The sequence below is a fragment of the Hemiscyllium ocellatum genome, chromosome 26 (genome assembly GCF_020745735.1).
Source record: "Hemiscyllium ocellatum isolate sHemOce1 chromosome 26, sHemOce1.pat.X.cur, whole genome shotgun sequence".
Lineage (NCBI taxonomy): Eukaryota > Metazoa > Chordata > Chondrichthyes > Orectolobiformes > Hemiscylliidae > Hemiscyllium > Hemiscyllium ocellatum.
The window spans coordinates 31610645-31632685 of NC_083426.1; the positions used below are offsets into that span (position 1 = coordinate 31610645).

Sequence of the window (22041 nt, forward strand, 5' to 3'; positions counted from 1 at the left end):
GGGGAGTTGAAGTGGTCTGCCACAGGGTGATGGGATAGTTTAGTGTGTGTGTCCTGGAGATGTTCTCTGAAATGTTCTGCAAATTAGCATCCTGTCTCCCAAATGTAAAGGAGACCACATTGAGAGCAACGGACACAGTAGATGAGGTATTTAGAGGTGCAGGAAAATCTCTGCCGATGTGGAAGGATCCACTGGGGCTTTGGATGGTGGTGAGGGGAGAGGTGTGGGTGCAAGTTTTACATCTCGTGGTGGCAGTGGAAGGTGCCAAGAGTAGAGGGTGGGTTGGTGAGTGGAGTGGAGCTAGCGAGGGAGTTGCAGAGGGAATGGTCTCTGCAGCATGCTGAAAGAGGTGGGGATGGAAATATATCTCTGGTGGTGGGTTCTGACTGTAGGTGGTGGAAGTTGTGGAGGATGACGCATCATATCCGGAGGTTGGTGGGATGAAAAGTGAGGATCCCGGGGAGGGTTCTGTCATTGTTGTGGTTGGATGGGTGGAGTTCGAGGGTGGAGGTGCGGAAAGTGGAGGAGATGCATTGAAGATAAGCATATTGTTGATTTGTTTGAACATATTTCCTGTGGCAGAATTCTGAAGAGGGCCTTCCTCTGGAGCTGTGGAGTTATTAAGGGACATAATAGGTGTCTCAGTGAATCCCTCAGGAGCAGAGGTTGTATCTTTTCGACTCTGCCCCAAAACCCAAAATAGTACTGGATGTGAGGCAGATGACCAACCTGCTGACCACATTACAGCATCTTTACCTGCATATCCACCATGAATGCGAATTACGAAAGCATTATACATGCATGAACATTTTGAAAAGTGTAACAAAGCACATACACATACTGATTGATTTAACCTTTAGTAAATTAAAGTACTGTGGATTCTGGAAATCTGAAGCTAGCAGAAAATGCTGAAGATACTGAGCAGATATAGCAACATCTGATGAGAAAAACAGAGTTATTCCTTTGAATAAAATATGACTTCAGAGCCTTTCATAATATTAGACTTTTAGTAATATCAGTCTCAGTACAGTGTGGCTTGTAACACAATAACATAAAAGTTTGGAAAATGAAAGATTATTTATAATTGGTTGAGCATGATGATTCACAGTTGGTTAAACTCTTAAATTCATGGTGAGTAAATATAACCTGACTATAATTTTAACTCATTCAAGATTCATTTGCTTTCAAAGAGTTAATATCAGATCCAATTATACAAAAGTATTTTCAGAATATTGTGAAAGAAAAGCAACAGATACATCTTGAGGATGTATGAAATGGAATGGAAAAAAACACTAATAATGAATATTTATTTTTAACATCCCTGTTAAGGTACATTCTTGAATAGAGGTCAATATGGATTATTTATTAATGATTTCATACTGTTGAATGCTGATACTGACTTAGAAGATGTTCCCAACATTGAGTAACAGTAAAGAAGAAATAATAATGGGAAAATAATATTCTTTCCTTCACTGACAAGATCTTATTTGCCTTGTCCATCTACTACTTAGAAAAGTCAAATTTATCTGACAATCATCAACGTTATTTCTATTGGCAGCAGCTTACCTTGAGATTGGCCCATTACTTGATCCCATCTTCATTAAAATGCTGACTACTCAATTTTCAACTGTGGCCAGATGCTGGCTACAATTGCAAATAATAATCTCTTGTTGGGCATTGTATCCCTCAGCCTCAAAACTGCTGACTTTATGCCTTCCCAAAATATTCTCAAGCTCTCCATTCTTGCAAGCCAATTCCCTTTCCTCACCAAAGGTTTGAAACTCCTTACTCCCTTCTATCACTGTGGTAGCTCAAATTAGTCGTCTTTCACTCTTGACCCTTGTTCAAATTAAAATAAACTTGCGTATTGCACAATCATATTTATTTAATACTACTGAGCTGCTGGCAAGTTTATTTATTGGCCATATAAGTTAAGTTTCATGAAATTATACTAGTCAGAATGTCAGAACAGCGCTGTTCAGGCCTCAAAGCTACAGAGAAACTTGTGTTGTACATGTTTGTCAGGTTAAGGAAATATGGCTTGAAGCAAAGAGGCGTAGATATGTACAGAACATATTAACATTGAAGTCACTTTAATTCAAGACTTGGAGACGCCGATGTTGGACTGGGGTATACAAAGTTAAAAATCACATAACTCCAGGCTATAGTCCAACAGGTTTAATTGGAAGCACTAGCTTTCAGAGCACTGCTCCTTCATCAGGTGGTTGTGGAGTATAATTGTGTGCTCGTGCTTCCAATTAAACCTGTTGGACCATAACCTGGTGTTGTGTGATATTTAACTTTAATTCAAGTGTTCCATAGACATTTCACTGAGTATGAACTGTATCTAATTACAAATGATAAGGATTTGATGCTATTGAAAAGATGAGACTAAAGTAGCCGTTGCCACTTTATACTTGGAACATCAATGTAACAGCAGTGTCTTGGAAAAATTTCATTGCCAGCTTAAGAAAACTGAATTATTGTGAGATGTTGAAGAAAACTGATAGATGGGAAAATGTGAAGAAATGAAGTGTAACTATTGTGTAAGGGGTGGGTGCAGTGGCACAGATAGGTAGTGGTGCAATGAGGTAGCAGAGATCAAGGCTTGCACCTAACCCAAGAGGTCATTGCCTTCCTTCCTGCAGCACAAAGCCTAGTGCTCTGTACCCTGGAGATGGTACTGGCCCTCATCAATCAGGCTGGAATTGTCTGGTGGCATGTTGGCTTCTGCTGGCCCTCTCAGAAGGAGTCTTCCCTACTCTTGACCACCCCATCCACAGCAATCTCCAGGTCCTTCTCAGAGAAGTCTGGTGCCAACTCCCCTTCTCGGGTGTCTTTCCTCACTCCATCCATTACCGTGTCAGGCAGGTTCCAAAAGGTATCGCTCCTGTAGGGCACACTGGGCTTTGGAAGGTGTAGCCACAAGGGATGCAGGTCTTAGGGAGGGCATCCGCTGAACAATGAGTTGGTCCTGGAATGGCTCATGGTAAGATAGGGCAGAAATCTGATGCGATTGAAGGGCTGAATTGCCAAATAATACAACGGATGTTGTAATGTGTGATGGTAAAACCTGTTTGGCCTTGTTATGGGAATCACTCCACCAAACTCGACATGTCTGTAATTTGTGAAAAAAAAATAAGGTTCAGCCTCATTTTGTTGCAGTAGAACAAAATGAATTCACCCTTAAACCCACTTGTGATCAAATAGTCTGATAAACGCCAGGAAATGGATTTATTATCAGACATGGCCGTATGAATAGAAGACTGGAAGTTGTTCAGTGCTTAAAGCAGCAAATGTCATTTCTGAATTAATGACCTCCTAAAGCATGGCGGAAAGTTGATGAGGTAAAACAATATATGACTTCAGCTGTTAAAAGAATCCAGAATTTACTGATTGTACACAAGTTCAGACCACTAAGTGTATTTTTTTCAACATTTGTTTCCCATCCATAATTGCCATTTTGCTGCCATTGAGAAGGTGGTAAGGAGTTGCCTTCTAGTCCAGAAGGATCAATAAACTCACAGTGCAGTTATCAAAGGAGTTCCCAGTTTTTGATTGAGCAATAATGAAAGAACAGTGAAGTAGTGGCAAGAGAGATGGTGTGTGGCTTAGAATGGAACTTGCAGCTGGTAGTATTGCTGTGCGACTGGTTTAGATAGTGTTGCCCATTGGGCATTGCTGCAGTGCATCTTGAAGATGCTACATACTGTCGCCACTTTGCATCAGTCATGAAGGGAATGAATGTTGAAGGTTGTGGCTGTGATGGTGATCTGCTTTGTCTGGATAGCTGAGCTTACTGAGTATTGTTGAAGCTGAATCCGTCCAGGGAACTTGAGAGTATCCCATCACACTCCTGGTGTGTGCCTTGTAGGTGATGACAGACATTGGTGAATCATAAGATGAGTTTCTTGTCACAGATTTCCTAGCCTTTGACCGGCTCTTGTAGTCACAGTATTTATTTATGACTCCAGTTTTGTTTCTCATCAATGGCAACCTCCAGGATGTTAATAGTGGGGGATTCAACAATGTTAATCATGGAATCTTAACAGTGCAAAAAGAGTCCATATGGCCCACCAAGTCTGCACCGACCCTCCAAAGAGCATTCCATCAGACCCACACCCCTATCCCTCTAATCCCACATTTACTATGGTTAATCCACCTTGCCTGCACCATCCTGGATGACAGGGGAAAAATTAGCATGGCCAATCCATCTAACTTGCACATCTTTGAACTGTGGAAAGAAACCAGAGTATCTGATGAAAACTCATGCAGATATAGGAACATTGTGCAAACACCACACAGACAGTTGCCCATGGATGGAATCAAACCTGGGTCCACAAACCAAACTTCACACAGACAGTCACCTATGGGTGGAATCAAACCTGGGTCCCTGGTGCTGTGAAGCAGTTTACCACTGTGCCACTTTGCTGCCATCTGTAATACTATGGAGCATCAAATGATGAAGCTTAGATTCTCATTTGTTGGACAGGATCATTGTCTCGCACTTGTTTTGCATAAATGCTACCTGTTGCATGTCAGTCCAAGTCTGGATATGGTTTCCTGTACATTGGGTGGAGTGGATAGGTGAGAAGGTAAATGGAAAGGTAGGACAAGTAAAGAGTGTAACGCCACATTGGAGGGTTGGATTTGGGATGAGGTGGAGGAAGGGGAGATTTGGAAACTAGTGAAGTCACTGTTAAAGCTGTGTGGTTGAAGGGGAGACAGGATGCCAACTCGAGGAGCATTTCAAGAAACCTCTCTGGGGCATCTGCACCAAACAACCTCACTACCCTGTGACTGACCACTTCAACAGCTCCCTCCCACTCCCCCAAGGGCATGCAAGTCCTGGCTCCCCTCCAACTCCAAATCCAAGCCACCTGACAACTGGAGGAAGAACATCTCATCTTCCACTTTGAGACCCTTTGACCACATGGCATCAACATTGACCTCACTAGTTTCCAAATCTCCCCTCCCCCCACCTTATCCCAGATCCAACCTTCCACCTTGGCACCACCTTTTTCTGACCTGTCCTACCTGTCCATTTTCCTTCCCACCTATCTGCTCCACCCTCCCCATCAACCTACCACAAACAGACTCCCCCATTTGCATCCACCTATCGCCTTCCCAGCTACCTTTCCCCATCCCCAATCCCACCCCCCTATTTATCTCTCAGCCCCCTTCCCAGTCCACATTCCTGATGAAGGGCTTATGACCGAAACATGGTCTCTCCTGCTCCTCAGCTGCCTGGCCGGCTGTGCTTTTCCAACACCACACTTTTCAACTATTGTCCATATTATGGCTGACGGTCACAGGACATCCCAATATCTGAGAGGCTGTTATTTGATGCTGATTTGAAAAATCAGCGGTCAGAGATCATTCAGCATTTTTACAGATGGAAAGTTGTCTATAATTATGAGTCATGTGAGTGATTAACGAATGTGCCATTTGTTATAGGATTTGATAGATACTTCAAGAGTCGGACCCTGGAGAATAACAGAAGGAACATTTGGTTTGCAGAGTTTTGGGAAGCGAATTTCAAGTGTAAGCTGAGTCGACACGGATTTAAACGAGGGAGTCATGTTAAAAAATGTACAGGTATTGTGTGATCGTTAACCTTTATTTATAAAGTGCTAACTTTTCATTCTTCTTGATTTCAGATGTTATCCACAATCACCCTTGCATAAACAGTTTGTTTCAGTTAAATAAAATGGACAGTTAGTGGTAAATTATTCAGCATTTAGTATTGAGAGAGAATTATTGTCAAGAAAATGTATGATTTATCTGAAAATAATTCCCAATGACTTACCTGGAATGACAATTGCTGCTCCTCTATGTTTAAGGCTTTGCTTCAACTTTACTATAAATCAATATTTCTCTCTATAATAGTGTGAGCATGTAATTGTTTGATCAGTGAAATGATTTGTGACCTATATGCTGTGCAAGTGACATTTTTTTTAAAAAAGATTGATTTATTAAACAAATTAAGATTCAGAACAATCTTTACTGTGAGTGTTTCAAATTGCTGTATAATTACTGCATTGACGACCAGCAACTATAAAATGCCTTCGGATATTTTGCTAGGTTAATGATATTGAGCTGAGAACCATTTGACACATAAATTTGAATGTTGAATTTTTAATCTAGTCAATCCTGTTTTTAAAAAAAAATTCTCTCAGCCATTTGTGTAAAATAAATCAACATATACGCATCAGAGGTTTATTACATTTTTAGCCTTGAATGAAATAAATGGTTTAAGGCAGAAGACTAAAAAAAAATCATGCAATTATATAAGGTGTTCATGCAATAAAAGAAATGATTGAAATCTAAAAAATGTCCAGGAATTGAAATAAACCAAGTTGATGAGCATTTGTAAAGAGAATTTAAAGCTTTGCACATTATTCATTACACAGGATAAATTCAAAATCAATGATTTATCAATAAGGTTTGTATTTTCAGGAAATCCCCAGAAATTTGGCTAAAATTGAATTTCTTGTCTGAAATAAAAACAAAGCGAGGAAATCTATTTCCAGATCTTTGCCAGGCATAAAACTATTGACTAGTTTTGATAAATTCCTGTACACTGCTTCCATATAAATGCAGCAAACCGTTTGTCTTTAATGAATGTTACTGACCGGCTGAACAACTTTTGGAATTGGGAAACAAATTTCTTCAATTTTAATGCTGCAAAAATTGATCAATGTCATGCTGCCATGTTGTTGAAATACCAGAATTAATCATTGGAATAAGAAAAGCTGTCAGTGTTAACATTGATATTAAATAGATTCTTTGGGTGGAAAAACCGACATGCACACATATGGTTCTGCATGTCTTCTGTATGATTCAGTGCTGATAAACCCAAGTCATGTCCGATGTTACATCCCCAATGAAGTAGTGAAGTTAATGTTTCAGAACAGTGCAATAATGCAGGCTTTAGTAGTTTTTCTCTCATACCTGTAACATACATCACTATTGACAATTACAGTACTATGAGGTTATGATAAAATATGCACTTTTAGAGATGAAATGCTTAAGGATAGAAAAAAGATCAGTCCCATCAACTTGTTACTTTGTATCATATTCTCGAAGCCCTCTTTCATCAGTTGTTGTACTAACGTAGCGCTTGATGCAAGCCTGCCTGATTAAGGAAATGGGAAAATTAGTGAAGGTCTGTGGGACCCACCAAGAAGTTAACCTTAAAGTTAGCCTTTACAGTTCTGGGTTCACATAAGACTGAAAGCAAACTGGACTGAACTTCACCAGCCTTATGGGGACAAGCTGGGAGGTGGGAGGACGTTGAGTGATGTGTCTAATGTGTAGGAATCTGGTTTGTAATCAGTTATTTTCTGATTTGTAAGTGGTTCAAATCACCCCAGACCCCTGGTCCTAGATGCTGGACTTATTTAGGATCAGTAGACAGGTGTTTCAGGGCAAAAGACAATACAAAAATAAGTGTTACACAAAAATGGGTAAATGCAATTAACAGGGAAATTGACAATCAACTATATAGAGAACAGGAGTACTATTAGCTAGAGGAAACATGATTATAACCTAAAAAACAACAGTTTTAATTGTAGGATTGTTAGTCAGATTTCCTACCTTGGAGTCCCAATGCACTGTCACCACCTGCCTTCACCTTCCTGATAGCTAGGTTGGAACTTTGAAATCTTGAGAGTTTCAGATCACTCCTGAGGAACGTCTGGTTTTAAACTGAGCTGGTTGCTGAGGTTCTTCCTAACAGTTTTCTTGGTTCAGTACAGGCCTATGTTTGATAGATTTCGTTTGGGAAGTCTTGGTTGACTTCCCATCTAGGATGTCTTTGTTCCGATGAGGCCCTTGGTTTGGCTTCTCTGTTCTTGGTTCTTTGTTCATCCTTTGTGGTTCTTGGTTCCAAAGTGCTTGTTGATCCTGGTAGCCTATGAGGAAGCTGTTTGTGCAGAAGCTTGCTGTTGAAAAAGGCGTTCTCAGGGATAGCAAACATGCAGACAGGCCCCTCATCTCCTCTCAAATTTGTTGTTTTCTTTAAGCTCTTGATGTTCACTTCTGAAATTAGTTGGCCTTCCGATGATTTGAGTATGTGTGAATGGGTTTTGATTGAACTTCAATGCTTGTCATCTCTGTGAATGGATTTCCATTGAAGTTCAATGCCTGGTACCTCTGTAGCCCCATACTGACTCTGTTGGGAAGCCTAAGGTGTAAAAACTGTCTTAGGGTAGAGTCTGTTATGTTTGGTTGATTGGTATTTTAGAGAGGAGATAGAAATTGGAATTCCAAGCTAAACAATGGTTCCCAACAGCCATCTCTGTGTTTGTCCCTTTGATTTTTAAAAGTTTTGAAAAGCCAGGGTTTTACCCAGTGTTTTGGATGATGGGGATTTTTGCTTGATCCTACAAATGTCATATCACTGCCATGCTGGTTTGCCAGACTAGACCCAGTTCAAAACCAAACATGTAAGATTTAAATTTAGACAACTGGTCCATCCCTGTTATTGGTCAAAACATGTGCACTAGAAAAGCACAGCAGGTCAGGCAGCATCTGCTGTGTTTTCCTTGTGCCACACTTTTCGACTCTAGCTCTTTGGCATCTGCAGTATTCACTTTCTCCTGTCCTTATTATGGTCCAATGAAATGTTGGCATATGGTTTGGGAGTATGAACAATGTAGGAAGTTGAATTCCACTAAAATTGTAGAATTATGGCCCTTTTTGTGCCCAATGTTAGTATACAAATTGTCATCTTTACTATTTTGGTGAAAAATGATTTTTCTTACATTCCTAATTTTTATATGTTATGTTGCCTTGTGGTTAACATATTAATGATTTTCCTGGATCAATTCTGTCAAGTTCATCTTAAACCCATTCTGTAGCTCATCTCCAACGTCTCTTCAAATTTTCAAAACTTGCCTAAGATCTACAATTATCATTTCTTACCTCTGCATCCTCAGAGTGGCAATAATATCCAGTGATTCGGTAATAGAATTGCACAGATGGGGTCTGTGAAACACCATGCAAAGCAACAACACAGCTTCATCTGATTTGCATTCAATCCATTATCTCTTCATTTCAATACAGTATTTATATTTTCACTGCAGCTGAGCATTTTCCTGATGCTCTTCTAGATCTTTTCATTATTGAGGATCTTATCCTAATTGACATTTATCCACTTAGCATTTATATATATATAGTTATTTCTTTGCTGCCATGACTTCATTCATCCACTGTGTATTGTGAATAATCCAGATACTTTCTGAAATATTTTCCCTTATTATATGAATCAAATTTTGTACACAATTCTGAATATGAAAATACCAGTACTGACAAATGCAGTGCTAACTACATATTTTTAAAAAAGACAGAATAGTAATTGAAAGCTATTTTTGTGCGTCAAAGCAGATCTTTTTCAAGCTAAGGTACACTTTATTGGACAGAAATTAAGCTAATTCATCTTGGGCATTTTGTCTTTGCAGGCCTTATGGGAATAAAGATCAGCTGCACTTAGCAGTCGAAAATATAACGTAGTGCAATAATACATGCAATAACATTGTGAATATTTTATCATCCAGCTGATCACAGGCAGCTTCATAAATCACTCATTACCTTATAACACTTTAAAATCAGCATCCATAGCATCCTAGTTCAGTTTCAGCTAATATACAAAAAAAGTTTCCATAGAGCCTCTGATAAACTGTAGCTCTAAGAAATCCAAGGTATTTATTTCAAGGCAAACCAGCCTTCTTGATCAAAAGAGTAAAAAGTGAGGTCTGCAGATGCTGGAGATCCGAGCTGAAAATGTGTTGCTGGTTAAAGCACAGCAGGTCAGGCAACATCCAAGGAACAGGAAATTCGACGTTTCGGGCCAGAGCCCTTCATCAGGAATCGATTCCTGATGAAGGGCTCTGGCCCGAAACGTCGAATTTCCTGTTCCTTGGATGCTGCCTGACCTGCTGTGCTTTAACCAGCAACACATTTTCAGTTCTTGATCAGAACCCCATCCACTTCCATTTTGCTCATGCTCCATTACCCTATTCTTGATGAAAAAAAGTGCAAGTTATGTGCATGTTCCTTTTGCCAACGTTGCACAAAGGTCTGAATTTTCAGATACGCAAGTTAAAGTCACAATATTAATGTGATATGAGTTTCATTGCCAATGTATTGCCAGCTATTTAGGCCATATGTCCAAATAATTGATGGACTATATCAAGCCTAGGCTTGCAAATCTCAGATCACAATGTCAACCATTAGATATTTTATGTTTATTATCTTGTATACACAATGCATCACACTGAGAGTCTGACTGATAATTATGTTTGTTTTTAAACGTAATTCTTATTATAGTCAGAATTATTCCAATTAATGTTGCCCAATAGCAGGATGACACCTAATGTTGGACATGGTAATCTGATACTTGCAAGAATAACACAATTAGCATGCTGTCTACTGGGAATGTTCAAGGGGTGTATTGTTTGATGCAGTCCTTGATTAGTTCCTTGTCCAGAACTCACCTTGATTGATAGGGTTAACATTGACTTGGGCAGGGAGGACTCAAAGGCAGACCTTTAGAGCAGGTACAGGTCACACATCTGCAGGTAGGGAGTAGAATATATCCTGATTCTGCAGGAGAGAGGTAAACAAAGCAGTATTCTGATGAGTATCAATCTCCAAAAGCCATCCTCCTCCTCTTTAAGTTATCAGGTTTTCTGAGCTGCGGAAAGCACAGCCAGCCAGAGTTAAATTGGCAAAACAAGTTTATTCTGATGTTACCAGCTTCATTAAAATATCTGCTAGGGGTCGAGTGCTTACACGTTCCTTGTCTCATCTCCATTAATGCTGGAATTGGATTGATGGAATAATGGAACAAAAGCAGAAATTGCTGGAACAAACTCAGCAGGTTTGGCAGCTGGAGAGAAAGCACATGTAATGTTTCGAGTACAGTGACTCCTCTTCAGAACTGAGCATCCGCTGTTCTTTTGGATTTTATTTTGATCGAAGATTGGTTGGGTTTGAGATTTTTAAATGTTTAATCTCTGACCAGGCTTCAGCCCATCATTTTCAGATGTTAAATAACTGGTCTTTGACTTCATAGTTAAACGTTTCCTAAAATCCAGGTGTCAGAATGTCAACTTACATCTCTCAAGCTCAAATATAAAAAATATATTCAAACATTACTGAAAATATTTTTCATATAATGTAGCTCCATATACTTTCCAAAAAGCTTGCTTAAAGTACTTTGTTTTCATTTAGTCTCTGTTTATATACCATCACACAGTTGTGCAGTTTTATTGAAAAATAGAAAACAGCAGAACAAGTCTAATAGGTTAACATTGTCCTGAAGGCATTTTGTTTAAATCTTGGTATACAGAGTTAATCTCATTGTGAGATTACTGCTGTGAGATTTAGCTTGGAGATACAATTGACTTGAGATGAGTATAAAACTATTGCCTCTTTGCTTCATTTTTGAGCTGTTGATCGGTTGAATGTTCCAGATGCAAGCCAAATGCCATCTTTGAAATTAAAAGCTTTAAGAAAACCCAAGTGGCCAACATTTTACCTCACACTTCTAAGATTGCTTTTTGAGTTCCAAAGGATCATATTTAAGTTGGTGTATCTGGTACAGCTTAACATTTCAATCGTCCTTGTGAACTAGACTTCATTCAAAAAGAAGTGTGCCTTACTGTGTGTCTGAACCAAATATCCAGAGCATGAAATCATGTTGAAGATTTCCCATTGTAGGAAAGTATGTCAACAAAGGAACTAGACAATCTTAATTCCAAAATAAAAACAAAGAATTGTGGATGCTGGAAATCAGAAACAAAAATAGCAATTGATCTAAAAGCTCAGCGGATCTGGCAGCATCAGTGGAGAAAAGCAGAGTTTGTGTCCTGGATCCAATGACCCTTCATCAGAAGACTTCTTTCATTAATGTAGCAAAGATATATGTAAATATTCATAATAAGGTTAACTGTGCAGGTAGAATCATTTTAGCCTGTTTTTCATTCCTGAAGCGCACAACTCTCAAATTACACTGAAATTTGGACATCGTTGAAGATTTTTAGTGTCAGTTAACTTACAATGCAGTGTTATTAGTGTATGAGCCTGTGAGGAGTTAGGCTAATGTATTTCAGAGTTCTTTGCAATAGCTTTTTGGTAGTATATTTTAAATCAATTATGGAACTTTAACCAGTGTATCTGCTTCAATGTGCTTGGTTGTTTGAATTAAAATGTAAAATAATTTTTCAAATATGTATACTTGCATATGTATTTTATAAAAATTCCATAAAATGGAGGAGAATTTTACACTGATTTCCGCTCTGATCCAGTACTCATATATTCTAAAACATTGTAAACTTTGTTGACACAGAGTAGGGGCAGCAAAACTGGATTAAGACACAGTAACTAGCCAACTGTTTTTGATTTGGAGACACTGGTGTTGGACTGGGCTGTACAAAGTTTAAAATCACACAACACCAGGTTACAGTCCAACAGGTTTATTTGGAAGCACTACCTTTTAGACCGTCGCTCCTTCATCAGGTGATTATCATCTGATGAAGGAGCAGCGCTCTGAAAGCTAGTGCTTCAAAATAAACTTGTTGGACTATAACCTGGTGTTGTGTGGTTTTCAACTATTTTTGATGCTTTTGTTTTGACTTGATCACTTTTACAGTGAACGTTTTCAATTGCATTAATTAATCCCTCATTGTACAGTCTCTCGGCTTAATTCTAAAGAAAGGGTGGTAGTTTTCCAGATGTAGATGGATCCCCTACCTATGTCAGAGATGCATAGTCTATATATTTGTGGTTGGAAAAGCAGATTGTCATAACAATGGTTGTATTTTCTGATTTACTGAAGAATTTGTACCTTGTATCTAAGATGGTGTCTTGTAAACATTTCATTGCAATCATTTGAGTACGTGACAATATGCTAATTCTGTTGTAATTCAATTTAATATGATCCATTGATATTCATTCTAATTTGTGCATCACCAGCAAATCTCACCACTACTGGAAGTGGGTCTTCCAGGCAGGGTAATTTACAAGAGGTCATATCCATGCAGATTTTATTATACGAGAGATTCTGAAATAATTGTTTAAGTGGATACATTTAGGAATGATTGTTTTTTGATGTGTCACTCGAGACAAAGCCTCTCGAGCATTCATTCTGCAGAAGAACAAAATCGAGGTAGCTCATCCGTAGTATGGTGCTGCTGTTTAATTTATTGCAATATATCATTGTTTTGTGTTCTGATGATGTGCCAGGTTTTTTGGTACTCTTATTCAGACTAATGTGATGATAGAAGCTGAAGCTATGTAGTGTCTGATGGCACCATAGTTAGGTTTAGTAAAAAATCTCAATGTTGGACACTGTTTAATATGTGACATTATTTAGAAATATAGTTGATCTCTACCAGCACCAATTTCTTTTGTGAACAATATACAATGAATATGTGACCTCAGTCTCATAATATTTTCAGTGTTTGCTGACTGGTTGTGAGAAATGGACTGTGAGACCAGTTCGAGTCATAGAATCATAGAGATGTACAGCATGGAAACAGACCCTTCAGTCCAACCCATCCAGGCCAACCAGATATCCCAACCCAATCTAGTCCCACCTGCCAGCACCCAGCCCATATCCCTCCAAACCCTTCCTATTCATATACCCATCCAAATGCCTCCTAAAAGGTTGCAATTGTACCAGCCTCCACCACTTCCTCTGGCAGCTCATTCCGTACACGTACCACACTCTGTGTGTAAAGGTTGCCCCTTAAGTCTCTTTTATATCTTTCCCCTCTCACCCTAAATCTATGCTGTCTAGTTCTGGACTCCCCAACTGCAGGGAAAAGACTTTGCCTATTTACCTATCCATGCCCCTCATAATTTTGTAAACTTCTATAAGATCACCCCTAAGCCTCCGACGCTCCAGGGAAAACAGCCCCAGCCTGTTCAGTCTCTCCCTATAGCTCAAATCCTCCAACCCTGGCAACATCCTTGTAAATCTTTTCTGAACTCTTTCAAGTTTCACAACATCTTTCCGATAGGAAGGAGACAAGAATTGCATGCAATCTTCGAACAGTGGTTTAACCAATGTCCTATACAGCCGCATCATGACCTCCAACTCCTGTACTCAATACTCTGACCAATTAGCTAAAGCATATCAAACACCTTCTTCACTATCCTATCTACCTGCAACTCCACTTTCAAGGAGCTATGAACCTGCACTTCAAGGTCTCTTTGTTCAGCAACACTCCCTAGGACCTTACCATTAAGTGTATAAGTCCTGCTAAGATTTGCTTTCCCAAAATGTAGCACCTCGCATTTATCTGAATTAAACACCATCTGCCACTTCTCAGCCCATTGGCCCATCTGGTCAAGATCCTGTTTTAATCTGAGGTAACCCTCTTTGCTGTCCACTACACCTCCAATTTTGATGTCATCTGCAAACTTACTAACTTTACCTGTGTTGCTGGTCAAAGCACAGCAGGCCAGGCAGCATCTCAGGAATAGAGAATTCATCAGGAATAAGAGAGAGAGAGCCAAGCAGGCTAAGATAAAAGGTAGGGAGGAGGGACTAGGGGGAGGGGCGATGGAGGTGGGATAGGTGGAAGGAGGTCAAGGTGAGGGTGATAGGCCGGAGTGGGGTGGGGGCGGAGAGGTCAGGAAGAGGATTGCAGATTAGGAGGGCGGTGCTGAGTTAGAGGAAACCGACTGAGACAAGGTGGGGGGAGGGGAGATGAGGAAACTGGAGAAATCTGAATTCATACCTTGTGGTTGGAGGGTTCCCAGGCGGAAGATGAGGCGCTCCTCCTCCAGCCGTCGTGTAGTTGTGTTCTGCCGGTGGAGGAGTCCAAGGACCTGCATGTCCTCGGTGGAGTGGGAGGGAGAGTTAAAGTGTTGAACCACGGGGTGATTGGGTTGGTTGGTTCGGGCGGCCCGGAGGTGTTCTCTGAAGCATTCAGCAAGTAAGCGGCCCGTCTCCCCAATATAGAGGAGGCCACATCGGGTGCAGAGGATGCAATAGATGATGTGTGTGGAGGTACAGGTGAACTTGTGGTGGATATGGAAGGATCCCTTGGGGCCTTGGAGGGAATTGAGTGTGGAGGTGTGGGCGCAAGTTTTACATTTCCTGCGGTTGCAGGGAAAGGTGCCGGGGGTGGAGGTTGGGTTGGTGGGGGGTGTGGATCTGACGAGGGAGTCACGAAGGGAGTGGTCCTTGCGGAACGCTGATAGGGGAGGGGAGGGAAATATATCCTTGGTGGTGGGGTCCGTTTGGAGGTGGCGGAAATGGCGGCGGATGATACGTTGTATGCGGAGGTTGGTGGGGTGGTAGGTGAGAACCAGTGGGGTTCTGTCTAGATGCTGCCTGGCCTGCTGTGCTTTGACCAGCAACACATTTGCAGCTGTGATCTCCAGCATCTGCAGACCTCATTTTTTACTAACTTTACCTCTCATGCTCGCAACCAAATCATTTATGTAAATGACAAAAAGTAGAGGGCCCAGCACCGGTCCTTGTGGCACTCCATTGGTCACAGGCCTCCAGTTTGAAAAACAACCCTCCACCGCACCCTCTGTCTTCTACTTTTGAGCCAGTTCTGTATTCAAATGGCTAGATCTCACTGTACTCCGTGAGATCTAACTTTGCTAATCAGTCTCCCATGGGAAACCTTGTCAAACGCCTTACTGAAGTCCATATAGATCACATCTACTACTCTGCTCTCATCAATCCTCCTTGTTACTTCCTCAAAAAACTCAATCAAGTTTGTGAGACATGATTTTCTATGCACAAAACCATGTTGACTATCCCTAATCAGTCCTTGCCTTTCCAAATACATGTACATCTTGGGTCTCAGGATTCCCTCCAAAACTCGCTCACCACTGACATCAGGCTCACTGGCCTATAGTTCCCGGGCTTGTCCTTACCACCCTTCTTAAACAGTGGCACCATGTTAGCTGACATCCCAGTTTTCTGGCACCTCGCATGTAACTATCGATGATTCAAATATCTCATCAAGAGGCCCAGCAATCACTTCTCTAGCTTCCCACAGAGTTATAGTGTACACCTGATCAGGCCTTGGGGATTTAACCACTTTTATGCATTTCAAGACATCCAGCACTTTCTCCTCTGTAATATAGACATTTTGCAAGATGTCACCATCTATATCCCCACAGTCTATATCTTCCGTATCCTTTTCCACAGTAAATACTGAGGCAAAATACTCATATAGTGTCTCCCCCATTTTCTGCGGCTCCACACAAAGGCTGCCTTGCTGATCTTTGAGGGGCCCTATTCTCTCCCTACTTACCCTTTTGTCCTTAATATATTTGTAAAAACCCTTTGGATCCTCCTTAATTCTATTTGCCAAAGCTATCTCATATCCCCTTTCTGCCCTCATGATTTCCCTCTCAAGTGTACTCCGACTTCCTTTCTACTCTTCTAAGGATTTACTCGATCATCCTGTCTATACATGACATATGCTTCCTTCTTTTTCTTAAGCAAACCCTCAATTTCTTTAGTCATCTAGCATTCCCGATACCTACCAGCCTTTCTTTTCAACCTGACAGAAATATACTTTCTCTGGATTCTTGTCATCTCATTTCTGAAGGCTCCCTATTTTCCAACCATCCCTTTACCTGCAAACATCTACCCCCAATCAGCTTTTGAAAATTCTTCTCGGAGAAAGTGAGGACTGCAGATGCTGGAGATCAAAGCTGAAAATGTGTTGCTGGAAAAGCGCAGCAGGTTAGGCAGCATCCAAGGAGCAGGAGAATCGACGTTTCGGGCATGAGTCCTTCTTCAGGAATGAGGAAATTCTTCATTCCTGAAGAAGGGCTCATGCCCGAAACATCGATTCTCCTGCTCCTTGGATGCTGCCTGACCTGCTGCGCTTTTCCAGCAACACATTTTCAGTTTTGAAAGTTCTTGCCTAATACCGTCAAAATTGGCCTTTCTCCAATTTAGAACTTTAACTTTTAGATCTGGTCTATCCTTTTCCATCGTTGTTTTAAGTCTAATAGAATTATGGTCACTGGACTCAAAGTGCTCCTCCACTGACACTTCAGTCACCTGCCCTGCCTTATTTCTCAAGAGTAGGTCAAGTTTTGAACCTTTTCTTGTAGGTACGTCCACATATTGAATCAGAAAATTGTCTTGTCCACACTTAACAAATTCCTCTCCATCTAAACCCTTAAAACAATGGCAGTCCCAGTCGATGTTTAGAAAGTTAAAATCCCGTACCATAACCACCTTATTTCTCTTACAGATAGCTGAAATCTCCTTACAAATTTGTTTCTCAATTTCCCTCTGATTATTAGGGGGTCTATAATACAATCCCAATAAGGTGATCATCCCTTTCTTATTTCTCTGTTCCACCCAAATAACTTCCCGAGATGTATTTCTGGGAATATCCTCCCTCAGCATAGCTATAATGCTATCCCTTATCAAAAATGCCACTCCCCCTCCTCTCTTCCCTCCCTTTCCATCCTTCCTGTAGCAATTGTATCCTGGAACATTAATCTGCCAGTCCTGCCCATCCCTGAACCATGTTTCTGTAATTGCTATGATATCCCAGTCCCATGTTCCTAACCATGCCCTGAGTTAATCTGCCTTCCCTGTTAGGCCCCTTGCATTGAAATAAATAATTTAATTTCTTCGTCCTACCTTGTCCCTGCCTGTCCTGACTGTTTGACTTGCTTCTGTTCTCAACTGTACCAGTCTCAGATTGATGTATTTCATTCACTATGTCCCTGCGCGCCCCCCCCACCCCCACCGCGACACACACACACACACACACGCGCAAACGCACACACACAAACGCACACGCACACACACTATACTAGTTTAAATCCTCCCAAGCAGCTCCAGCAAATCTCCGTGACAGTATATTAGTCCCCTTCCAATTCAGGTGCAATTTGTCCTTCTTGTACTGGTCACGTCTATCCCAAAAGAGATTTCAATGATCCAAAAATGTGAATCCCTCCCCCCTACAGCAGCTCCTCAGCCATGCATTCATCTGCTCTATCCTCCTATTCCTGCCCTCTCTAGCTTGTAGCACTAGGAGTAATCCAGATATTACTACTCTTGAGGACCTCCTTTTTAAATTTCTGCCTAACTGTCTGTAATCTTCCTTCAGAATCTCGACCTTTTCCTTTCCTATGCCGTTGATTCGAATGTGGACAATGGCCTCTTGCTGGCCCCTCTCCCCAGTGAGAACATTCTGCACCCTCTCTGAGACATCTTTGATCCTGGCACCAGGGAAGCAATGCATCATTCTGCTTTTTCGCAGCTGGCCACAGAATTGTCTGTCTGTGCCTCAAACTAGAGAATCCCCTAACACAATTGATCTCTTGGAACCCGACATACCCCACGCTGCATTAGAGCCAGTCTCAACACCAGAAACTTAGCTGTTTGTGCTACATTCCCCGAATAATCCATCACCCCCTACATTTTCCAAAACAGCACACCTGTTTGAAATGGGTATATGCACAAAAGACTCCTGCACTAGCTGCCTACCCCTCTTATCTTTCCTGGAGTTAACCCATCTATGTGACTGTATCTGAGACTTTTCCCCCCTTCCTATAACTGCCATCCATCACATACTGTTGTTGTTGCAAATTCCTCATCGCTTCTATCTGTCTCTCCAACCAATCCATTTGATCTGATAAGATTTGCACCCAGCAGCCTTTATGGCAGATATAATCCGCAGTAACCCTTAAACTCTCTTTAAACTCCCGCATCTGACAAGAAGTACATACCACTCTCATAATGGCCATTTTTGCTCCTTCACAATCTACAGACCCAGAAAATAACACTGTCTTATTCCTCTACAAACACTGCCCCAGGTTAAATTAATAATTATGGTTTAAGTTTAATCAAGAGACTTGATCCAAAAACATATAATCAAGAAATAACCCACTCTACTCACTACTGCAGATTCTCGGCAGGTCACACTTAAAACAAAGATTAACTTATCTGATTCTGTACTGTGAACTTCGCCCAATAGTTCCTCCAAGATTAGTTGTGAATTTCACTTTTTGATAATTATCCCAGATGCACTCTGATGTCCAGCGATACATGAATTCAAACATCAAAGGCAGTAACCGTGCAGGTTCTCTGTTTCCCTCTCTCTCCTGCACTTTCCTCACCGTGTGCTTCCTTTGTCTGTTCTTCTCCTTTTTAAAACTGCTGTTGTTTTGACTTTTTTTTTGCCAAAGTTCCAAAACAATGCAACAGCATATAAAACAGTAATTGCAGCTCCTGGAAGTTGAGGAAATCACCTCCAGCATCTGAAATTCCTCAAAAAAGGAGCAGCTGTTACAGCCAGAAATTTTTCCCATCCTCCATCTTGGATTAAACATATTCTGTGTAGTTTTAAGAGAAATGGATCTTTCATATATTGACTGAACATTCATTGTCTCAGACATAGCAGAACAGTTCAAAATGGGATTTCAACACTCAGATGAAAAGCAGGAAAGGGTTAGAGGGAATGGTATCTCAACAGACTTGGAAAACTAATACCCCCACAAATGTCCATTTTTTAATTATGGTGGACTTGAGGTTCTCAGAGTAATAGAGGTGGTATATAATTATACTATACAAATGAGGCTTTGTCCCTAATATTGTCGCTGGCACTACAATGTGTTGTTTTCTTGGTAATTTGTCAAAGCTAAAGGAAAGTGATAGTAAGGAAGTTCAGCAGCTACGTAGTACTTTTAGCATGGTTTGTCCTGAGGGACACACTAAAGCTTGGAGCAGCTGGTGCTAAAGTGCAGTGGGGAAGTCCATCATCTAAATGTTTCTGCCAAAGTTAAACGAGTGTCTGTTCAGTTATCACCAAGGTTTGCTTTTTCTTCTTGTTCTACTGTACATAACTGAACTGCTTTAGTGCCTATGTATATGAAGATATCTTTATGAAGATATCTTTATGAATGAAGTATATGTTTGAAATTTAAGATCTAATTCTAGTATTGTTTGTAGGTCAAGAGGAGCCAGAGTGCTTACCCAGTCTCTCAAACAAACTTTTCACCACAACCAACATTCATCCTCTTCAATTCAGTCATGTTTCCTGGTCTGACTTTCTAGTACCATTTGCCATTAACCTCTTCCAAAAACCAAACAATTTTATTTCCCAGACCCTATTCCAATGCAATTAATTATGCAACCCCAATCAACTCCCAATCTTTATCTTTTGATGAAGTTTGTCTTCAATAGTTCTTGCCTACATCCTCCCATCGCTTGCTTTGCTGCCTGCTGACCTCCAATTCAGGGAGATAGCTGATCAATAAAATTAGTAAAACTGAAAATGCAGTCCTGCTGTTAAAGAGGACCCACAGCTTTCACAGAATTTCCAGATTTCACTGCTACAAATACCCCTCTGCCTTCACTCAAACCCTTATGAATGGGACCATATTTTAATTTTGTTGGTGGCACAGTGGTTAGCACTGCTGCCTCACAGCGCCTGAGACCCGAGTTCAATTCCCGACTCAGGCGACTGACTGTGTGGAGTTTGCACGTTCTCCCCGTGTCTGCGTGGGTTTCCTCCGGGTGCTCCGGTTTCCTCCCACAGTCCAAAGATGTGTGGGTCAGGTGAATTGGCCATGCTAAATTGCCCGTAATGTTAGGTAAGGGGTAAATGTAGGGGTATGGGTGGGTTGTGCTTCGGCTGGTCGGTGTGGACTTGTTGGGCCGAAGGGCCTGTTTCCACACTGTAAGTCTAATCTAATCAACAAATGATTAACAAAGATGCTTTATTCTGAAATAATGAATTAGCTTGATTTTTTTATAATGTTCAACTGTTCAAAGCATGAATAATTTTAACCAATATCCATGAACTAAAAAAAAGCAAGTGATCAACATTATTATTGAAAGACCTTAGTACACAAGAATCATATCTTTTGTATAAGGACATTAGCACCCTGGAGCCATCTTGCAATGGTGCAATGGAGCTGCATTTCTGGATATAATTGAACAATATGGGTTGAGATAGAGCACTCCAGAGTTTGAAACTCCACCAGATTAGGTTGTAACATGGATATGAACACATGAAGATGATACATTTGTCATTAACTATGTGAAGTGCTGCATTTGGAAAGGCAAATCAGAGCAGGACTTATACACTTAATCGGAAGGTCCTGTGGTGTGTTGCTGAACAAAGAGACCTTGGCGTGCATTTTCATAGTTCCTCAAAAATAGTGTTTCAGGTGGATAGGGTAGTGAAGTAGGTATTTGGTGTACTTTCTTTTATTGGTCAGAGCATTGAGTATAGGTGTAAGGAGGTCATGTTGCAGTTGTACAGAACATTGATTAGGCCAGGTTTGAACTATTGTGTGCAATTCTGGTCTCCTTCCTATAGGAAGGATGTTGTGAAACTTGAAAGGGTTCAGAAAAGATTTACAAGGATGTTGCCAGAATTGAAAGGTTTTAGCTATAGGAAGAGGCTGCACCTGGAGCGGAAGAGGCTGAGGGATGACCTTTATAGAGGTTTATAAAATCATGAGGGGAAAAAAAAACTAAGAGGCAACTTTTTCACAAGATGATGATGTGCATATGGATGAACTGCCAGAGGAAGTGAAGGCTGGTACAATTACATTTTAAAAGGTATCTGGATGGGTATATGAATAGAAAGAGTTTTGAGGGATATGGGCCAAATGCTGGCAAATGGGACTGGATTAATTTAGGATATCTGGCTGGCATGGAAAAGTTGGCCCAAAGGGTCTGTTTCCATGCTATTCATCTCGGTGACTCTATTGTAGTTAGCTTTTGGTGTATCAGTGATTTCCATGTACAGTCATACTTAGTATTAAGATATCATAAATGGTGATGAAGTCTAAGCCTGAAGGCAGTCCTTGACTTTGCCTTACCCTTGACCAGTCTGTAAATAATCTGAATTTATAGTGTGGCATCAAACCAGACAGTAAAAGAGATACCCCACTAAAAATGCCATTCAGTCCAATGGGAGTTATCCACTCTGACAAGTCAGAGTAGGCTGTGGGCATGTTTCAATGTTGGAGATTCATGTTCAACCTGCAAAAGTAAAACAAATTGGGATGTAGTAT

General features: G+C 40.8%; 1 protein-coding gene across 1 annotated transcript in view; it reads left to right on the forward strand.

Annotated features, from left to right (window-relative positions):
• The window catches only part of LOC132828198 (metabotropic glutamate receptor 4-like), a 1188807-nt gene that overhangs the window by 500957 nt on the left and 665809 nt on the right, over nucleotides 1-22041 (forward strand). The window contains exon 5 of the mRNA XM_060845139.1: nucleotides 5458-5598. Within this exon, the coding sequence (XP_060701122.1) occupies nucleotides 5458-5598 (141 nt within the window). The remainder of the gene's footprint in view (nucleotides 1-5457; nucleotides 5599-22041) is intronic.